At 33.0% G+C, this 22732-nt stretch overlaps 3 protein-coding genes across 3 annotated transcripts; all 3 read left to right on the plus strand.

Moving 5' to 3' along the window:
* The first annotated feature begins 8221 nt into the window (after window positions 1-8221).
* On the plus strand, window positions 8222-13378 carry LOC147813733 (uncharacterized). Its single transcript, XM_087160067.1, has 2 exons — window positions 8222-8460; window positions 10003-13378. The coding sequence occupies exons 1-2, from the start codon at window positions 8222-8224 to the stop codon at window positions 13376-13378; spliced, it is 3615 nt and encodes a 1204-aa protein (XP_087016193.1).
* Window positions 13379-15398: 2020 nt separating this feature from the next.
* LOC147813734 (uncharacterized) lies at window positions 15399-16349 on the plus strand. The gene has a single exon (XM_087160068.1). The coding sequence runs from the start codon at window positions 15399-15401 to the stop codon at window positions 16347-16349; it is 951 nt and encodes a 316-aa protein (XP_087016194.1).
* A 604-nt stretch (window positions 16350-16953) lies between these two features.
* Window positions 16954-19779, plus strand: LOC147813735 (uncharacterized). The gene is made up of 3 exons (XM_087160069.1): window positions 16954-18194; window positions 18360-18594; window positions 18700-19779. The coding sequence occupies exons 1-3, from the start codon at window positions 16954-16956 to the stop codon at window positions 19777-19779; spliced, it is 2556 nt and encodes an 851-aa protein (XP_087016195.1).
* Window positions 19780-22732: the final 2953 nt, after the last annotated feature.

Consider the following 22732-nt stretch of genomic DNA (forward strand, 5'->3'; position numbering starts at 1 on the left):
GAAACGTAGCGATTTATCCAACGTCCAAAAGGCCGTGATTGTTGGCTTTCGGGCCAAGGATGGAATCATTTCGGAAACGGCTAATTTTGTGAACTGTTCGCATGCAGCCGTGGTAAAAGTATACCGTGCATGGCAAAATGGCATTATCCAAAACCAGCAACATGGCACATGTTGCTGGTTTTGATTTATATTATATTTTATTTTGTATCCTGAAACCTAATTATAGTTGTTTTAGGCTTCAAATTTTTAAAAAAAAATTAAATACCCAAAAAGTATCTGTATTTCTGTAATTTAATTTTTATGTACTTTAATTTTTCTTTTACTTTAAAAAAATCATCATTGGGAAATTTTCGTTACACGACATTGATCTTTGATATTTAAAGGTGAAATGTAACACATCCTCGTTTTATATGCAGGGTGAAGCTTAAAATGTGAGTGACGTAATATTTAATTTTTTAACAGTTCGATAAGATCTAAGCTCCTAAAGAAAGGAGATTGGCACGATAATACAAACTACTGCGATATAAATAAAAATAAAAAAACAATATGCCATCTGCATTTAGCTAAGAAGAAATTGGATTGAAAATAATATATTCATTTCTTATGAGTTTATTGCGTGTCAGACAAAGAACTTTCTTTAAATTGCTTCATAATTATTTCGTTTTGCCAAAGCAGCGTTAAAGATAATTCATAGTCATGCTAAAATTTTATTAAAAAAAACACACAATTTTGTTATTTTTGAAGGAAAAAAAACTTTTTGATATACATAAAATGGATTATAATCTGACAGGTATTAAACATAAAATGAATAATAACACTGATAAACAAGCTATAAATATCTAGCACAATGTTCACCTTCTATTAAGTAGTTTTTTATGCAGATATCGAACATGAAAATCTTTTTGATCTATAACGCCAAATTTTTAAGATATTAATAAAAAAAATTTCCATTGAACACTGTTTAATTCTCAAAGAATTCTTTTCTAATTCAAGTAATTTTAATGGAATGCTAATTACATTTTATTACTTTTAATGCAATACTGTTTAAAATTAATTAATTTTAAAGAAACACTATTTAAATTGTATTAATATTAATAAAATATTGTTTAAATTTTATTAATTTTGATTGAGAATTTTTATGCAATAAGTGAAATTTTATACTAGAACCACAGAAGAAAGCTTTGAAAGGGGGGAAAGCTTTAGAAGAAAAGCAAGGAAGAAGAGTACTAAAACAGCATTATTTTAGCAATTACGTGAATTTAATGAACGATTTGATTCATACTGTTAAACATGAATTTAATTTAATTAAATATTTATTCAAATAAAAATATAACCTTTTTTAAAAACTGATTAAAGCGAAGTTTATTTTGCAGCTAAAGTTACTGTCTAAAATGAATTAATCTTAAAGAAACACTACTTAAATTGGATTAATTTTAATAAAATATTGATAAAATTTTATTAATTTTGATGGAATTTTTATTTGCATCGACTACCATAACTACACACTTTTGCCACAGACTCTAAGAGTTTGAGAATTTTTTTTTGCAATTAGTCAAATTTTATACTAGAACCACAGAAGAAAGCTTTGAAAGGGGGGAAAGCTTAAGAAGAAAAAGCAAGAAAAAAGAGTATTAAAAAAGCATAATTTTCACAATTACGTGAATTTAATGACCGATTTGATTCATACTGTTAAACATGAATTAAATTTAATTAAATATTTATTCAAATAAAAATAGATACCTTTTTAAAAACTGATTAAAATGCAAAGTTTAATTTGCAGCTAAGACAACCGAGATAAAAATGACTAATTTTTTCTAGCATGATAATCCTGTATCCTTTTCGGCTATCTTAAATAAGTTATAAGTACTTGAATTCCATTTCAGTTTTCTAAAAGACAAGCCGCAGAAAAAGTTATTTCCCATCATGCATTGCGTGACGCGTAACAATGTTTTAACACGGTACAGGAAAATGTGATAAAACAACGTGACTTAAATGTATTAATGACACTAATTTATAATTTCTGTTTGTTCGCAATCTTTCTTTTTATGACGAGACGTATTTTATCTCCAATTTATTCATGGTTCGAAAAATAAATCCTGCATTTCAGCCCGTGAAATAAGGAAGAAAAAAATAAGTCTCATTCATCACTAAAATTAAAAACACGTATGCATGTAATGGTTCAACAATTCTAAATTATAAATGATATAAATAATGGGTGAATGGAGTCGTTTGTGTTTGTCGCTGTAGTTTAAAGACGAATAAATTACAGATTCGTGGACAAACAAAACATGTAATATATTACAAATATGCACATAAGAATACGCAGAATAAATTTTAGGTTTCACTTTTTAAAGTTTCACTTTTGTAGAATATTTTTACTCCTTTTTTTTTACTTCTCACGTCTCAACAAAACATTGCCACTCAAATATTTTACAAGTTTATTAGAAACATTAATAATTATTTTTACAACAGTGTTTTGGTGATTTCTTACTGTACCACCTTTATAAACTGTGATCAAATATTTTCCCCCTCTACCTTTTTATTCATTATTTATTTTTCATTTTAGCACTTTTACTTTGATTTCATTTTAGTTTTTATTCGAATTTTAATTCGAAAAATGTAAATTAATTTCTTAATTGCCCCTCTATTCAAGTTACATTACACTGATTATGATATTTTCTTGTGGTAGGCTATAAGCCCTTCCTAAATTTTCTAGATGTCAACAAAACAGAATTTCCGCTATAAGCACTTCTTTTTCTAGATGTTTCTAAAATTTATCAGTAAAAAAGTACTAAGCATAGATTAGACAAGAGATATTAAATAACAACTCGTTTAGTGAAAATATAGCTAATCACAATAAGATTAAGACTTTATTTTGCAAAAGTAATATAATATAAGTAATTATTTATGTCTGAGTTGATAAGAAAATCATTTGTACAGAGAAGATTTTTGTTTTTATTTCCTAATTTATATGATTTTAAAATTATGAAGTTACCAAACAATTTTGCTAATTATAAATTATTTGATATGGAAGTTTTGATTAATTTTTCTTGTGATATGCAATACTGCACTGATCCCTATTATGCATGGTAGCTGATTTTTTAAAAAATACAAATGCAGCAATTAGTTGCAATTGAAAATTATTTTACACGAGATATCGTCAAGGTACCCTTTTCCCACTGTGACAAAGGAAAGAAAAACAATATTCAAGTAATGAAGATTGAGTCATACGAATATTGAACGATGAAGATTGATAATGAAGATTAAATCTTACAATACTCTCTCATGAAATTGAATAGAAATTCACTAAAGCTAAAACGACTAGAACGAAACCAAGACTAACTGAAATGTGATTATCATAAAAGATCTTTAAAATAACAAAGATTCAATTATCTAAAAAATTTTGCAGTTCAAAGATTAACATTAAAGAGTCTTTCTTAAAAACTGAACTTTTTGATAAAATTATAAGCAGATTTTAAGTCATTCAAATGAGTGTATGTATAATACAGATTTAACAATTTGCAATACGCATAATTTTTCCTTAAAACTAGAATTGCTTCAATGCATATAAAAAATATTTACCTATATTTAACAGCACAGTATGCCAGGTGTTTACACTTTTTTTTAATTAACTTTAAGGTATGAATAAAGAAAATTTATAATAAAATGTGTTTATTTTTATTTATAGCTATTAAAGTTCAGATTTCGTCTTGCTTTCATAAACAACGAAATTCATTGAAATTGAATTTTTAAAATAGCCATGATTCTTCGCATAAAATAAAAAATAATTGCTGGAATGTCTGGGTTTTTTTTAATTCCTCCTGAAATTTCATTAGTTATGACTGAAATAATTTCAGAAAATGTTGAGTCATTGAACTATATTGGTGTAGAAAAATTGTAAAAATGATGTCTTTTCGACGAACTTTCCAATGTATAAATAAATTTTAACGAAAGGTAAATGAGATGGCAGAATCTCCAAAAGTGTATGAGTAAAAGATATGGGGTAATCAGTATCGAAAATCACTCAAACATTTAGTTAGAAAATCTAATTTTTTTTTAAAAAAAAAACAGCTTATGTAGAGGAAAAATGCATGTAGAAATAGTCTAGATATTTTTAGCAGAACTACTAGCTTGTGGTTTTTCATTTTTTGTAGACAAATTAGTTAGAGTTTAAATGATTTTCTGCCTTGACTGTTGCTGTTTTTTACCCAATCGAAAACGGAATAATTTTGAATTCGAAGTTGTCCAGTTGAGTTGAGAATGAAATATTTTTCAAAATTCTAATTGAAAACGCTTAACCAAGCGAAAAAGGAAAAATAAATTAATAAAAGAATTATTGAAAATTTTTCAACAAAATGTTTCAAACCTGTAGTTTTAATGGAAAAAGAAAAGTTTTTATTCGTTAATAAGAAAGATTAATGAACCTGATTGCAAGAATTTTTTGTGGTTACTTCATACATCTTTCCTTATTGTTGCTTTCTTATTATTAAGAATATAAAAGTATAAAATAATACAATCTATTCCTTTAATCACTTGAAAGTATTTGAAGCTTTCTTAACGTTGCTTATAATGCATCAAATATTTATATACATTCAACAAAACTTTTATAGTTCTGGGATATTTTTCTTGCTAGATTTATTTCACATGTGATCATCTTTTGAAACGAAGTTTTATGGGCCGAGACTGAACCTCTGCTCGCTTGCAGATCTTCTTAAATCATCGAGAGGCAAGTATGGTGCTCCTACTCGTGACTAGGGGGGGGGGGGGGGTCTTGTGCCTACGCAATCCTTACACGTGATTAAAGAAAAGTTTTCATAATATATAAATGACATTAAAGACGCGTCATTATCTCTTAATTGACATGACCTAGATTTCCTATTTTCCAAGTTAAAAAGAAAATCTTTAAGCGGATTTTAAAAAAAAGCTTTGAATTTTAAAAAAAAAATTTTTTTTTTAAAGTAATAGGATTAAACTCATGCGTATTACTAATGACGCTAAATCTATAAAGGGAACTGATTAAAAACATTTTTTTTTTGCTTTTCTAATTAGGAAAATAAACATGCAATTAGTTTCGAAACAAATACAATTGAATTAAATCTTCAAATTAACTTAAAACATTTTTTATTTTCGTTAAAAAAATTTGATTAGTTTACCATTTCTTTACAACAAGTCCTTAAACTTATGTTTTAGCATGATTAATTTGTTCTAGCCGTTAAAAACTGAATAAGTACTTTGGTTCTTATTTCAGCTGTAGTGTATTTTTTTTAATTACCCTAGCATTTTAAAATAAAAACAACTAAGTAAGATAAAACTCAAATATATTGATTTAATTAGAATTTAAACATTAATATCAATTTTTAAAAAAAATTAATTTAAACCGTACCATAGTTTGACTGCAACAGATTTAAAGAAAACAATAAATTTTATCTTTCTACCAATCTAGCTCCCATATTGTTCAATGGATACTTTAAAAAATTGTACATAAACTTGTCCTAAGTTTTGAACACTTAAGAAAGCGAAAATTATTTTAACTTCGAAAAGCAACTTAAGGAAATTTCATTTTGTAAAAGTAGCACGCTAAGACGAATGTTCAGATAACGACAAATTATTACTTAGAGCCGTGAGGGCTCAGGGAATAGAGCGTTCACCTTCCAAAAAGGTGTACCGGATTCGAATCCCAAGCGATAGCTCGCCGATATGAATTCTGCATCCGGCTTGCACCGACCACAGTTCTGACGTAAAATATCCTTTAGTGGGAGACGGACCATATGTTAGAGCCCTTTTGCTGTCAGACTAACCGGGGCTGGTTTAAGTAATTTTCCTCTGCATGTAAGGAAATGCGGATTTGTTCCATCAAAAAGTCTTTCGCGAAGGCAAATTTCTCCGGGAGTTCCCTTGTCTTTTGGATTGGGTTCAAAATTACAAGGCTTATATTTTACTGCGTGTCCATCAAAAACAGCATATAACTTAATCATAAAGGTATATAAGTACATTCAGCGTATTTCTCACAGGAACTTCCAGCTTCAAGATACTCAAATGCTTTATTTAATCACAATTTGGAAAAATTATTCAAGATTAATATTGGGGTGGCAAGAAAGAATTTATATTTTATTAGTGTAGAATAAAACGATTTTTTTTTCCTTTTTATATACAAAGAATAAATTTTAATTAAATATTTGAAGACTTCGTGATTCCGCGCTAAAGAAATCTGGTCAAGTGCGATTGGTGGTCACTTTTATTATTGAAATTTTTGCCATTTAAAAAATTTAATAAACTTCGAAGTAAATGATAATCTGATGGTGCACGATTGCAGAATTTCATTAATGAGGATTTGATTGATTAAAGTTGTATTTGTTTATTTACCTATTTTTTATAGAGAATTTTTATCAACCAATAAAGATGAATGAATGGGGGTTTTATTTACGAAACTATATTACATGGAACACATAGACGGAATATTACATACACAAGTTACTATGTTACATACATGGAAATAAAAGCAAAAAATATTTTTTCCAGATGTAAATGCTCGATATATGGCCTTTTTCCCACGAGACAAGTAGCAAATCCGCATTCAATTCTGTTCTTCACATTTTATAAACTGACGCGGTCAATGGTTTCTACTGCTTCAAAATCATAATTGTTTACAGTTTTTAAAGTTACCCGATAAAGAAAGCACCTACTCTACAAGAAATTTTTATAAAATAATACGAGTTGGCCATTAATTTACTCGGTTTGCTTTCTTTTTTTTTAGAAAAAAGCCAAGTGCACATAATTGTGATGACCTTCAGGAAAATAAGTGAGTTTACCTTTAATTTACTCGGTAATTATATTAAGATTACTAACTCAATTAGAAATGTAAATTAGGGTGGTTTTTAGAGTGGAGAAAATGTTTTTTCATTGAACCTTACTTTTCACCAACTGAAAAGATGCCGTTTGGAATAAAACTAATATTTGGGAAGTTTCAAGTCAATAAAGTAATATTTAAACCCCGTCCCCCCTCTTTAAACGTTTGAAAAAAAACAAGATTTTTCTCAAAAAATTTCACATTTTTTTGCTATAAAATCTGAGCGGATGGTTAAAAAACACAAACCCTGGCTAATTTTATCGATGAAACTTTCCTTTTTGTTCTTAAAACTTCTTTGTATAACGAATAGAATAAAAGATACAAGCGCAAACTCAATTTTTTAAGGAATGTTCGAAAAGGGTTACATTAATATTAGTGTTGTTTTTTTTTTGTCCTGCCAAATTGGCAAATATCTTCTTGCTGTGTAATATCCTGAAGAATTATGTCAAAAAAAGTAAAATTTTGAATCTATCACTAAATGATTAGTCAAAATGGACTTAAGTTTTATCTTGATTGCTTAAAGATATTCGTGCTGGAATATTAAAAAAAAATTAAAACAGAAAAGAATAATAGGATACAATAACACTTTTCTGAATCGTTTCTTTCATCTAGTTTCGATGACAAAAAAAAATTAAGATTTGAAAGATCTAGGGAAAATACCGTATGATAAACTCGAAAAGTATATTGCTATAAAAGCTCTCAATTCAATTATTTTATAGTTTTATTCTACTATTAGCTGAATAATCGTTCTTCGTATGGGTTGAGGAAAATAAGATCTCAATATATCAGTACCGAGCCGCACTGCGAAATGCTGTGCAAAACTGAAGCTATATAAAGGTATACCAGCACAATTAATCAAACTAGAATAATTCCTTTTTTTTTTATTAATATTGTCGAGAATTCCCACTTCTGCGCATGTTGTTTTGGTGCGCCCACAGCGCCACCAGTTGATGTTTTGATCTCAATCTGTGAACAAGCATGTTTAGCTCCGTACGATAATTAGATGTTTAATTGTTAATCCTTTTTTGTTTGTTATATTTCGTTATTAAAGTGATTGTCTATAAAACATGTTAGTCTTTTATGACTGAGCAAATTGATATTTATTACCCTCCAAAATGTGGCAGTCCTGAAGAACGGGGTAAGTAGCACTTACCTTAATTAATATAGAAATAGTTTTCTTCAGTTTTTGCTTAAAAATTGAAATTTGGCGCCCGAACAGGGACTGCCATTAAACGGTAATAAACTATTATTGACATTTATTGACTTTTACCTGATAACGAAATGTTGCATGTTTGAAATAAGACATTAAACACCAATTAAAAGAAATTAAGATTAGCAATTAAGAATAACTATAAATTGACTCACACTTACAGAATGTCTGAAGAAGAATTGAATAAATTGAAACGGAAACGCGGCTTTGTAAGAGCTTCGGTGACAAAGATGATTACTAAAATCGAAACTGACATTCTAAAACCGGACATAAGTGTGGAAGATCTCGAAGAATCACTCGAACTTTTTGGTGAAAAAAGCGAGGAATTAAAAACTATTGATTCTCAGATTGAGGGCTTAATCAAAATCGAGGATATGGAAGAGGAATTTAACTGTATAGAAGAGTACAAAGAAAAAATAACTAAAACAAAATTTAGAACATTAAGATTTATTAAGAATTTAAACAAAGAACTTGATTTAAATAATTCCTTTCAAGAAGCTAATATTTCTCTAAATAGTCCCAATCAGAGTGACATTCAAATCATTGAAAGGGAACGCATAAAGTTACCTAAATTAACTATTCCTAAGTACTACGGAGAAATTTCTGAATGGTTAAATTTTTGGAATTGTTTCAATTCGTCAATTAATGAGAATAAGAACCTCAGTAAACTTGATAAATTCATTTATTTGAGATCATTTTTAGGAGGTCCTGCGTTTAATGTGATTGATGGTTTAGAATTAACCGCGGAACATTATGATCACGCTATTGATTTATTAAAGCAACAATTTGGCGATACAAATATTTTGATTAATGTACATATTGAAAACCTACTCCATACATGCCCATTAAAAAACTCTAATGACGTAAAAAACTTCAGGAACATTTTTAATCACATACAAAAGAATATTAGAAGTTTAGAAAGTTTATCTGTTAAAAAAGATAGCTATTCGAACATTCTAGTTCCCATTTTAACCAAATTGTTGCCCCGTGATCTACTACTAGAATTCAACAAAAGAAAAAAAAATCCTCTTGTTTCTGAAATTGATGAGCTAATCGATTTTTTATCATCTCAATTAAAAGCCAGAGAAATGACTTTCTTGAATATGAATACTTCTGTTTCGGAAATCAAAACACATGTTAGAATGAATCATCACATTACTGAGAAGGAGTGTAGGCGCCAGCCATCGGCTTCTGCATTAATTAATGAGTGTTTTGAAGATCGGAAGAATGAGAAAGAGACTTGTCTATTTTGTAAATCTCATAAACATTACTCGGCTTATTGCACGAATAATAATTTGAGTTTGGAAGAAAAAATAGACATTTGTAAGCGGTCTGGCTCTTGTTTCCGATGCTTAAATGATAAAATAAAAAAAAGACACCTTTCCTCTTCTTGTAAGGCTATCGTTAAATGTGAGATATGTTCCGGCAGACACGTCAGTATAATGTGTATGGGGAAAAGAAAAATAAATTCGATAGAAACAGGGGGGAAGGGGAATAATTCTGATCTTTCCCAAATGAAACCTGATACTGCCTGTGCTTTAAGTAACTCTTCTAGTAGAGAAAAAATAATGTTGCAAACTCTCATTGTAAGTGTTTCGGGAGGTAAACAAAAACATTTGATTAGGGTGATTATTGATACTGGATCTTCTTGTAGTTATATATCGGAATTTGCAGCGCGTAAGTTAAAATTAAAGAGTCTTGGGCAGGAAACAGTTGTGCATGGATTGTTCGGGGGGTTAAAGAAAAAAGAATCACATAAAAATTACACGATTAATTTAAGTAATGTGGACAATAGTTTTACTTATACATTAAATGTACTGGAACAAAAGACAATTTGTACCCCGATTCCAAAATTGGACAATAGGGAAATTATGAAGGAATTAAAAGGGCACGGAATTTATCCTAGTGACGTAACCGTGAATGAAACTTTATGTTTATTTGATAGGCATGCTAATGAAATTCACGGATTAATAGGTGCGGATTATGCTGGAGATTTATTTACTGGAGAAATTAAAAATATAACGAATGGCCTTGTCGCGATGAATACGCATTTCGGTTGGACCTTAATGGGAAGAACTGGAGAAAGTCCTATAACGAATGAAGTGCTTTTATCACTTCATGTTACTGACTTAAATATTTGTGACTTATGGTCACTTAATTCTCTGGGAATTACGGAACCGAATATTTCTCAAACGAGATCAGAAATTGAGGAAGCCGCGAAAGATCATTTTGTTCGGTCGTTAAGAAGGGATGGAGAAGGTAGGTACGAAGTCTCACTCCCATGGTTGGAGGTTCATCCTGAATTACCGGACAATCGAAACCTTGCCGAAAAGCGGTTAAAGTCTTGCGTAAAGGCGTTACAAAAACGAAACTGTTTACATGAATATGAAAACGTCTTCAGAGATTGGGTAGCCGAAAAAATTATTGAACCCGTTGATTCAGAGGAACTGACAAAAGATAAAGGTCATTATTTACCGCATAGACCAGTATTTAAAGAGAACTCCACAACTAAAATCCGACCGGTTTTTGATGCGTCTGCTAAGGAAAGAAATTCTGTGTCGCTGAACGATTGCGTTGAGAAAGGGCCGAATAATTTAGAACTGATCCCCAAACTCATTAACAGATTTCGTCAGGGGAAATTTGGGGTAATATCGGACATTCGTCGAGCTTTCCAACAAATAAACGTTGCTCCCTCAGATAAGAAATTTCTGCGGTTCTTATGGTGGGAGGGAGGTGATCCAGGGAAACTTATTGTTTATTCACATTGCCGTGTAGTTTTCGGCGTAAATGCAAGCCCATTTTTACTCGCCGCGACTATAAATTATCATTTAGAGAATGTAGATGAAACCAAGAGAGACATAGCTTTAAAACTTAAAGATTCCATGTATGTGGACAATTGTGTTGCAAGTGTGAACACTATTGACGAGTTAAATTCTTTCATTACGGTGTCTAAAGAATTAATGGCTTCAGCACAATTTGACCTAAGGGATTGGAAACATAATCGGCCAGATAGTGATGAGGAAACCTCAATTTTGAACTTGTCTGGAGATAACTATAAAGAAATCGTTTCAGTATTGGGCCTTAAATGGAATTTATACAGGGATACTTTATCTTGTGAGATAAATGAGGAAAATGAACCCATTCCGAGTAAACGAAATGTATTATCTATGTTAAGCCGAATTTTTGACCCTATTGGGTTTACAAGTCCTGTCACACTAGTTCCTAAATTAATCTTGCAGGAATGTTGGAAGGAGAAAATTAATTGGGATACAGGACTTCCGGATAATCTGAGGAATAAATTTCTAAAGTGGGCTAATGAATTAAAATATCTGAAAGAAATAGAAATCCCTAGAAAAACACCTGATCTAGATGAAAATTCTACTCTGCATGTCTTCGTAGACGCGAGCAAATCGGCTTACGCGGCTTCAATTTTTATTAGAAATGTTAAAGGGGGAATAGTTAACTGTCAACTCTTACAGGCTAAATCCAAGGTAGCACCCCTAAAATCGATAACAATTCCTAGATTAGAAATTCTCGCGTGTACCATTGGAGCCAGGCTCGCTTACACTGTAAGAGATGATTTGAATATGAAGAATGTGCAAACCTTTTTCTACACTGACTCAATGAACGCTTTATACTGGATTAAAAAGCAAGATAACTGGGCCACTTTTGTTGCTAACAGAGTCAATGAAATTCGAAAACTTACGGATCCGGAGGCTTGGCGACATATTCAAGGAAAGTATAATCCCGCAGATTTGCCCTCGCGGGGATGTAATTCTAAAGATTTATTGAAATCCCATTGGTGGGAGGACCCCCAATGGTTAAAACTGCCATTCGAGAATTGGCCAGCTAGTGAACTTTCTCCGGATATTGAAGTAGTTCTTTCAGAAAGAAAACGAACTATATCCTCAGCCACAAATTTAACAACTAATACCTTTGAAATCTTCCAAAATGTGTCTTCCTTCAATAAAATTGTGAGAATCATGGCTTACGTCATCCGATTTTATAAAAATACTCTAAGAAATCATAGTGACAGAAAGAAGGGAAAATTGGAGGTAGAAGAGATCGAAGCATCTGAGAAGTTCGTTTTGAAAGAAATTCAAAGAGAATCTTTTAATGGAAAGATAAATTTTCGAACTGTGAAAGACAGCGATGGTCTCTTACGAGTTGAGACAAGAATAACATCGAGAAAAGACTTAGAAACTTTTAGATTCCCTATATTATTGCCTAGCAAGCATGATTTGGTGGAAAAATTAATAATGGACAAACATATTGAACTGAAACATGCCGGTGTTCAAACTTTGATGTCTCACCTCAGAGAGTCGTTTTGGATCATTAAAACCAGAAAGACAATTCGAAGCGTCGTAAGAAATTGCGTCAAGTGCAAAAGATTCTCGGTTAAGCCATTGGAAGCCGTAAGCATTCCACTCCCAGAAGATCGAGTCAGAGACGCAGCTATTTTTGAAATTATAGGTGTCGACCTGTGCGGACCTCTGCTTTTAAAAGGAGATAGAAAATGCTGGGTGGTACTCTTCACTTGTGCCATCTACCGAGCGGTGCACCTCGAAGTAGTATCGTCCCTGTCAACAGATTGTTTCATCTTGGCCCTTCGCCGATTTATTGCTCGCAGAGGACACCCGTCCACTGTATACTCTGACAATGGGACAAATCTTGTGGGAACGGCAAATCTTTTGAAGAACATTAATTGGAACGAAATTGAAGACTTTGCTTCAAGGAAACGAATTTCATGGAAATTTAATCCTCCCTCTGCCCCTTGGTGGGGAGGCTTCTTCGAAAGATTAATAGGAGTTTTGAAAGGCATCCTGAGAAAGGTTCTAGGACGAGCTTATTTGAATGAAGAAGAGTTAGCTACAGTATTATGCGACGCGGAAAGTTTAATTAATTCCCGTCCTATAACGTATCTTTCAGAAGATCCCGAAGATCTGTCAGCGCTCACGCCATCCATGTTTCTACAGGAAATTAAAGAAATTGGTGTTCCTGAACTTGACCTAATTGATTCAAAAAAATTGAACAAAAGATATTCTTATCGGTTAAAATTGCGACAAGACCTGCGAAACCGATTCAGAATTGAATATCTAGGTTTGCTTAAAGATAATTCTAAAATTAAAAGGGAGTCGTCTATCAAAGAAGGAGATCTTGTGCTAATCGGAGATTCCAACCATAAAAAAATACTCTGGCCATTGGCCAAAGTTGAAAGGACTTATCCAGGAAAGGATGGGAGAATCCGTTTAGTGGAACTTAAGACCCAATCTGGGAAACTATTAAGACCTATACAAAGACTTTTTCCGCTGGAAGTGTAACCATTTTGCTAATAATTTTATTTGTTTAGTTTTTTCAGATGGACCATATAGACTAAGAATTCTGTTTGGATTCGAAAATATTTCTTCGAATCCAAAGGTGGGAGATTGTCGAGAATTCCCACTTCTGCGCATGTTGTTTTGGTGCGCCCACAGCGCCACCAGTTGATGTTTTGATCTCAATCTGTGAACAAGCATGTTTAGCTCCGTACGATAATTAGATGTTTAATTGTTAATCCTTTTTTGTTTGTTATATTTCGTTATTAAAGTGATTGTCTATAAAACATGTTAGTCTTTTATGACTGAGCAAATTGATATTTATTACCCTCCAAAATGTGGCAGTCCTGGAGAACGGGGTAAGTAGCACTTACCTTAATTAATATAGAAATAGTTTTCTTCAGTTTTTGCTTAAAAATTGAAAAATATATTGTCATGTAGAATTAATCTAAAAATCAGTCCAAGCAGTTTAAGAGATTTATTGTTGGTGTTGTTGCTCATGCCCACTTGACCAACAGAAGCATTAAATCAAGTCCATGAACTCTTCCAAAAAACTCCCAAAGCCATGTACTATTGCAGCAGGGTTGGAGACCAGGTGGCTCTTCTGGCAGTCAATACACGATAGGATGTGGGCAGGAGCAGACTGGTTCACATTGCACTTAGGGCAGGGTGGATAGACTTTAAGGCCCGCAACGTGACGTTGGGATCGAGTGTGTCCGCTTCTAAATCTGGTAAGCGCCGTTCGGACACGCCTATTGCTTGCCCTGATCAGAGCAAGACCAGGCCGGCCTCCCCCATACCAATCATGTACAGGAACTTTTTTCCAACAGGAGCCAATATCTTGCCTTGTCCGGGTTGCTATTTCTGAGAAAGTAAGAAGGTCATCGCCAGCAGTATCTCTATGGCTGCCCTCACGGGTGAGACCGCCAGCAATTTCATTCCCGTATGTTCGGTCTTAGGCGAAGCGCCATCTGTAGCAATTGTTGTGAACTGCTCAGTTTCTCTTGAACTCTTGTTTGAGCCAGTCGTGGCTTCCATTGTAATAGTGCAATGATTTTGGTTATTTACAATTGTTAAAATAAAATATTGTTTGTTGAAATTTCGTATTTAATGAACCAGCGCACTGTGTACAATCGTGTACATAATAAAGTGATCCTAGTGGAACCGGAGAATTCGAACTTTCGGTTTGTTGTGGAATGCGTAGTTTCATTTCGTTTTCTTCATAATGAGCAGTAGTAGTGAAGAAGACAAAAAATCAGAAAAGACTGTGCTTAGTCGCAGAAAGGGTTATTTGAAAGGTCGAATAACCAAATTAGAGACATTTGTTCGTGAGAAAGCCGAAACAGCTAGACTATTATTGCTCCAATGCAAATTAGAAAACGTTTTGGATACTTGTGATAAACTAGAGAAATTAAAACTGGATCATTATGCCACCCTCGATGAAAAAGATTTGCCCAATTTTGAAGCTGAAATGGACAATTTAGAAGAGTTTATAGAACATATAAAGGTAAGCTTGCAAACCTTTATATTTAAGTTTCAACATAGTGAAGTTAGAGGCAATGATTCTATTGTAACTAAAATGAATTTGAAGTTACCAGATATTAATTTGCCTACATTTAATGGACAAGTTGAGCATTGGTCAAGCTTTAAACAACAATTCGATAGTTTAATATCTAATAATTCTTCATTGTCTGATTTACAAAAGTTGATTTATTTGAGATCATCGCTTAAGGGCGATGCTAAATATATAGAAACTAGTGAAGATTCATTTGAATCTTTAATGAAAGTTTTAATTGATAGATATGAGAATAAGCGTATTGTGGTAAATAGTTATATTTCTAATATATTAAACTTAGAAAAGTGATCGTATGATTCTTTTAAAGACATAAGAAATCTTATTGATGTGTTAAACCGTAATTTAAGAGGTTTAAAACTTTTGAAATTAGAAAGTAACGATTTATGTTATCAATTGCTAATGAATATTATTCTACAAAAAGTAGATAAAAATACACGTAAGGAATTCGAAATGTCTCTAACAACTTCTGATTTACCCGAATGGGATAAGTTTTTGGACTTTCTTCATAAAAGAGCTCAGTTATTAGAGAATTTACAAGGTGTGCAGCCAAATAAATCGAAACTTCATCCCGTAAATAAAAGTAAATCTTTTATTCTAAAATCTAGTTTGAAATGTTTGTTGTGTAAAAAACCGCATGAACTGCATAATTGTCCATTATTTTTAGATCTTTCCCCTTTAAAAAGGTTTGAAGAAGTTAAAAAATTAAGGCTTTGCATTAATTGTTTTGGTAATAATCATAAACTTTCTAATTGTTTTTCTAAAGTTAGTTGTAAAATTTGTAACTGTAAACATCACGAGTTACTTCATAGAGATAATTCTCGCCCGCTTGAAACTATTAAATCAAGTTCAGATATGCCAAAACAAACCCCCTCCCTGGCGCCAAATGTATTGAGTAATATTTCTGAAGCCGGTGAAATTGCTGACTCAGAGAAATCGAAAGAGAGTAGCGTTTCCCACGCATTCTCAACTCGTAGTCTAAATAGTAATAAATTAGTTCTTCTATCTACTGCCTTAATTAACATCTGGAGTCCGCTTAAAAATAAATATGTTTTAATCAGAGCATTGTTGGACAATGGCAGTCAGTCGAATTATTTAAATTCTGATACTTGTTTTGATTTGGGGTTGAAGCGAGAAAAAATAAACATTTCTGTTAGTGGATTGGGAGAGAATAAAATGAATGTTAAGTGGAAGGCGACTTCTTTGATTTGTAATAAGGATTTATCTTTTTCTTCGCAAGTTGAATTGTTAATAGTTCCTAGAATTACGGGCTTGATTCCATCGACTCCCATTAAAATTAGTGAGCATTTAATTCCTGATCGTGCGTTATTAGCTGATCCAAATTTTGAGATACCGAGTAAAATAAACGAAGTAAAAGAGCTGAGCTCTTTTATGATATTTTAAAGGAAGGAAAAACCAGAGTTTCTTCTAATTTGTTATTCCAAAATTCTGCTTTTGGTTTGATAGCAACGGGTAAGGTTCATGAGAACAATTTAAATTCCTTTTGCGGTTTAACACATACCTCTGAAAATATTGAAGATTCTCTTCAGAAATTTTGGGAAATCGAAAGTGTATCGTCAGATATGCTTACTGGTGAGGAGGAATATTGTGAAAATCATTTTTTAAAAACTCATTATCGCAACGAATGTGGTAGATATGTGGTTCAAATGCCACTCAAAAAGGATCCCCAATGTTTAGGTGATTCAAAGAAACTAGCTTTAAAGAGATTGAATAATATATATAGAAAGGTAGACTCTAATCCTGAACTTTGTAACTTATATAAAGACTTTATGCTTGAATATCAAAATTCAGGACACATGCAACTAGTTGACACCGATATTAATGTAAACACTAGTTACTATATTCCCCATCTTGGCGTACATCGCCCTGACAAAACTACCACAAAATTGCGCGTCGTTTTGATGCTAGTGCGCAAACATCGAGTGGTGAATCACTTAACTCTATACAAATGAAGGGGGGCGTGCTTCAGGATGATTTATTTTCAATTATGTGTAGATTTAGGAAACATCCTGTAGCCTTTACGGCTGATATTAGAGGTATGTTTCGTACTATCTTAATTGATGAAAATCAACGAGACTTACAAAGAATATTGTGGAAATTAAATAAAGATGATGAAGCTAAAATTTACAAGCTCTGTACTGTTACCTATGGTACTACCTCTGCTCCATTTTTGGCGACGCGTGTCTTAAGACAAATTTCGATTGATGAAGGGAAGGATTTTCCCATTGCAGCTCGTGTCGTCCAAAATGATTGTTATATGAACGATGTAGTCTCGGGGGCTAATGATATTTCTTCTGCCTTAGAGTTGAAAAATCAGTTAATAAACCTTCTTCATCGGGGTGGCATGGATTTACACAAATGGTCATCTAATGAACAGTCCTTGTTAGAAAACTTACCGTATGAAGACCAGGAGTACCATTTCGATATTAAAAACAACGTTAAGACTCTCGGTGTGATATGGAACCCAAATGCAGACTTGTTTGAATTTTCAATTTCTGATAGCACTAATCTGACGAACTGTACTAAAAGAACTGTTTTATCGTGCATTTCAAGACTGTTTGATCCATTAGGCCTCTTGGGGCCGGTGATAGTGAAGGCTAAAATTTTTATGCAAAAGCTCTGGCTACAAAAACTGGACTGGGACCAGGCACTGCCAGACTGCAAGGTTAAGGAGTGGGAGAAGTATTCTTCCTCTCTTCTCTGTGTGAAAGACATTAAAATAGACCGCTGTGTAACGAATGGAACTGTTTCCTCCTTTGAAATCCATGGCTTCTGCGATGCTTCGCAAGATGCATACGGTGCAGCGATTTATTTACGATGTAAGAATGAATTGAATCAAGTGACTATTAACTTACTGTGCAGCAAGTCACGCATAGCGCCGATAAAAAAGTTGACGATTCCTCGTTTAGAATTATTGGCGGCTGAACTAATGTCCAAACTTCTACAGAAACTGTTAAAAGCTCTTCAAATGGATATACAAAGTGTCTACTTGTGGTCGGATTCAACCATAACCTTGGCGTGGATACGAACTGATCCATGTTTGTTGAAAACTTTCGTATCGAATAGAGTGTCCAAGATTCAAGAAATCACTAGATTATTTAAATGGGGACATGTGCCTTCCGAAAGCAACCCTGCTGACCTCATTTCGCGTGGTGTTACTGCAGACAAAATCTCAAACTCTGAACTTTGGTGGAATGGCCCTTCCTTTCTAAAGACTGAGGACTATAAGCAATTCGAACATTCTCCTTCTTCCAGCGATGAATATAAGGTTGAACTCAAGAAAAATTCTGATCTTAATTTTACTGTCTTTGAGAAAAACACTTTTATAATTGATTTTTTGATCAAAAGCAATAGTTATATGAAACTAATCAGAATCTTAAGTTTTATTTTCAGGTTTGTAAGAAATGCTAAAAACTCAGCTAAGAAAACTACGGGACCGATTTCGAGGGATGAGTTAAAATTATCCGAATTGTTTTTGATTACAGAAGTACAGAGGGATGAATTTTCTTCTGATATTACAGATATTCAGAAAGGTGCAATTTCTTCTAAGAGTAAGATTAAATCACTTAACGCCTTTTTAGATGCAGATGGAATATTGAGGGTGGGTGGTCGTTTGGCCCACTCGCAGGTAAGTTTTGACGCTAAGTTTCCCATTATTTTGCCTGCGGGTCACAAGCTTACATATTTAATTATGTTGTATTTCCATTTAAAAGATTTGCATCTTGGTCCCCAGGCATTACTTAATTCTGTTCGTCAAAGATTTTGGCCAATTCACGGAAGAAATCTTGCCAGAAAAATAGTGCACGAGTGTGTTACTTGTTTTAAATTTAGACCGGTAGCTATTGATCAATTAATGGGTAACCTTCCATCTTATCGATTAAATCCTGAGTTCACCTTTAATAAATCAGGCTTAGATTTCTGCGGACCGTTTCTTGTCAAGCAAAAAAATCAAAGAAAAATAAGTCTTCAAAAAATGTATGTAGCAGTTTTTGTGTGCCTTTGCACTCGGGCAGTACATTTGGAAATTGTCTCGGACTTAACAACTGAGGCCTTGATTGCCACATTAAAAAGGTTTTTTGCAAGAAGGGGGAGATGTTCTATGTTAATGAGTGATAATGCGAGTAATTTTTGTGGAGCTCGGAACGAGTTAAAACGGTTACATAGTTTGGCTCAATCCCCGGAACAAGAGTTAATTGATTATCTGTTAACAGAAGAGGTTACTTTGAAATTTATACCGCAACGGGCCCCCCATTTCGGGGGTATTTGGGAAGCAGCAGTGAAATCCTTTAAAACCCACTTTAAAAAGACAATTGGAATTTCAAAACTAACCCTTGAGGAATTTTTGACCCTTGTTACGCAGATAGAGGGAATTTTAAACTCTAGACCAATTACCCCATTATCTACAAATGCAAATGATATGAACGCTCTGACGCCAGGTCATTTTTTAATAGGGCGTCCAATAACTGCCCCCATAGAACCCGAAATCACTCAAATTCCAGATAACAGATTGTCTAGATGGGAAAGAGTTACAAAATTGACTCAAAATATTTGGAAAAGGTGGCAAAAAGATTACTTGTCTAATTTACACGAACGAACTAAGTGGCAATTTTCGAAGGATAATGTTACCCCTGGTACAATGGTTCTAGTTAGGGAAGATAATCTTCCAGTATGTCATTGGGTAATTGGTAGAGTTGAAGAAACTATAGCTGGCAAAGATAAAAAGGTTAGGGTTGTTTTAGTGCGAACTCCTAAAGGTTTATTTAAAAGACCAATTCATAAATTGAGTATTTTGCCTATTGAGGACAATAAATAGTTTGGTAATAATTGTAACCTCATTGAATTATTTTTTGTTTATATTTATATTGTATCATTGTATTTTTAATAATTTCCTTTAAATTTGGAATTGTACATTCATTTAATATTGGAACAAATAATTTTCTACAGTCCATAATTTTATTCTATTAATTGAAATCAAATATTTCTAATAATTTTATTGTGATTCTTATAGTTTCAATGTATATTAGTTATTGTTGAAATATGTTAAATATTTCAAGGGGCCGGCATGTTCGGTCTTAGGCGAAGCGCCATCTGTAGCAATTGTTGTGAACTGCTCAGTTTCTCTTGAACTTTTGTTTGAGCCAGTCGTGGCTTCCATTGTAATAGTGCAATGATTTTGGTTATTTACAATTGTTAAAATAAAATATTGTTTGTTGAAATTTCGTATTTAATGAACCAGCGCACTGTGTACAATCGTGTACACCGTAGTCATTCACGTGTGACGGTACCCACTGAAGGAAAATCCTAATGTCGTGACTCAAGCAATTTAGAAGCTGTACAGTGTTTAGTGTAAGAGATTTATTAAGAACCTTCAAACGTATAGGAAACAGAGTTACTGACTTTTTGACTTGAAACACCTAATCTTTTATAGGACTAAATAACGGAACGAGAAATGACAAATTAGAACATTCTGAAAACTTCTAGAAGACACAGACATAATAAATAAAAGCTTACATTACACTTACATTTTCATCAAGCTCTAAGGATCAAACTCGATATCACTGTCTCTCCTGGACGACGACCTGCAACCTCTCGGCTACGCTGACACTACTATTCCATCCTTCCTACTTTATTAGCAAATCCCGTTTTTAGTAGTTCACTGAATTTTTTCAGATTTAAATTTATTTTTAAGGTCAGAGACTGTAACACTTTTTGCCGGCCACTAGCAGTAATCTAGAGGTGCCTGGGAATTCGATGGTTATGTGATTAAAACTAAATCACTTTAAAGACACCGTTTTTGGAATTTCCACTGCTATTGTGAATTCATAAAATTTGATTTGTTGTTCACGTGCGATAGATTTGAAGATACTCAAAGTCTTATAATCCACTCGAAGTAAACCTGCATATTAGCTAATTTAAAATACAAAAATATGACTCAGAATAACACATTGTTAAAATGAGAAATACATATTTTTAGTTCATTATGCGTGTCCGTGACATGCTTAGCATTTAAAGATTTAAGAACCAAGGTATGTCAAACGAAAAACTATCTATAACTCATGCAGGTGTAAATAAGAGTGTGCAGATTCTTTGTCATGATTTTGTATGATTCTTTAACAAGATTTTTAGCATGGTTATCAAATTATAATACAGACAATGCATTATAATTTGCTAAGTAATTTAAACTAAGTACGATAAAATATTCATATCCTTATCGGGTTTAAGTTACGTTGTATGTTACGTTACGAGATGCAAATTCACGCTTTATTAATCAAACAATAATTTGAATTAGTTGCTGTAACAATGAAAAAAGGACACTATTTACGTTAGCTTGAATTCCATTCTCGTATAAAATAGTTACCCGATATTTGTAGGCTATAAAATTTTGAATGGTCAAACATACATATTTTATCCCCCTTAAAAATTATGGCGTGGAGAAGAAAATGTTTCGAAAAATAAGCATAATTTTTTTTCATTCCTGACAGTTGGCAATTTCGACGCTCAAATTCCTTGCATAAATCTATTTTTATTCCAATATAAATTCCTAAAGAAATAGAAGAAATAAAATACATCTTTAACTTTCATCCTGCAAAAAAAAGGAGTGAGAGGTTTATTCTTTATTGCGGTTGTCTCAAAAGATACCGTTTATCATTTCTGGATTTTGACATTTTTTTCTTCACAATCTTTATCTATTCTGTTTGTGTTTCTAGGATTGGGCATTGAATAAAAGCATCCCCCTCCCTCCCCTCACTTTGTGAGGGATCATCCGTCTCTGTCCAAGCACTCACATTTCAAGATGTTTATTTTTTGTTTCAACTTTCTTTTTTTGTGTTCAACCCTTTCGAAGGGCCATTTATTTCTCCTTTGTATTTCTTCCATTTTCTTTATGTTTTATTTGCAATTAAACTGTAGCATTTAATGAAACACTTATTTTTGCTACGGAATTTTAAAGTTTGCATTTAAATTTCAGTGGTGGACAGTTTACTCACCAAGAAGCCATTTGCATTCATAAATAAAATTTCAATTTAACCAAGATTATTTCCCATGAAAAGATAAAAAGGATGGTGCAACTCACGATGGTACATCACTTCTCTCTTGTGTAACATTTCCTACATCATCCAAAGTTGGAGACCATCTTTGGTATAGGATTTATCTCACTGGCTAAGCGCTTCTTAGCTTGGAAGTTTTTTTTTCTTCGCATTGAAACAGCAGAACAAATCTCACAATCAGGATTTAAAAACAAGCGTGCTAATTGAGCAGAGATGACTCAGATCATACAGCGCTCGCCTTCCAATGAGGTGTCCCGGGTTCGAATCCCAGTGATGGCTGGTCGATACGAATTCTGCATCCGGCTAGCATCGACCACAGTGCTGACATGCAATATCCTCAGTGGTAGACGGATCATGCGTTAGAATCCCTTTGCTGTTAGACTAACCGTGGTAGGTTTTCATGGTTTTTCTCTCAATGTAACGCAAATACTGGTTAGTTCCATCAAAAATACCTCCACGAAGACTAATTTCTCCAAATATTTGACCTAGGAGTTGCCTTGTCTTCTGGATTGGGTTCAAAATTACAAGGCTATGGCTTTGAACATTAGTAGTCGTTAGCCCAAAAATTGGGTCGGCTGTTCAACGACGGTTATAAAATAAAATAATAACTTGCTAATTCTATTGGATCGACTGAACAGTCGATGACAGCACAAAAATGATGCAAGAAGTGTTCCCATCCTTATAATTACGAGACCATTATATTGCAATGCTCTTCCCACT

Source organism: Parasteatoda tepidariorum, chromosome 3 (genome assembly GCF_982258835.1).
Source record: "Parasteatoda tepidariorum strain Cologne lab strain chromosome 3, Ptep-v5.0, whole genome shotgun sequence".
Taxonomy (NCBI): domain Eukaryota; kingdom Metazoa; phylum Arthropoda; class Arachnida; order Araneae; family Theridiidae; genus Parasteatoda; species Parasteatoda tepidariorum.

Coding starts and splice junctions, on each gene's coding strand:
- LOC147813733 (XM_087160067.1), top strand. CDS start 8,222: ATGTCTGAAGAAGAATTGAATAAATTGAAACGGAAACGCGGCTTTGTA. Junction 8,461..10,002: donor GAATTTAACTGTATAGAAGA/GTACAAAGAAAA, acceptor TTTATTTGATAG/GCATGCTAATGAAATTCACG.
- LOC147813734 (XM_087160068.1), top strand. CDS start 15,399: ATGTCTCTAACAACTTCTGATTTACCCGAATGGGATAAGTTTTTGGAC.
- LOC147813735 (XM_087160069.1), top strand. CDS start 16,954: ATGTGTAGATTTAGGAAACATCCTGTAGCCTTTACGGCTGATATTAGA. Junction 18,195..18,359: donor CTAAAGACTGAGGACTATAA/GCAATTCGAACA, acceptor TTTTATTTTCAG/GTTTGTAAGAAATGCTAAAA. Junction 18,595..18,699: donor GTCGTTTGGCCCACTCGCAG/GTAAGTTTTGAC, acceptor CTTGGTCCCCAG/GCATTACTTAATTCTGTTCG.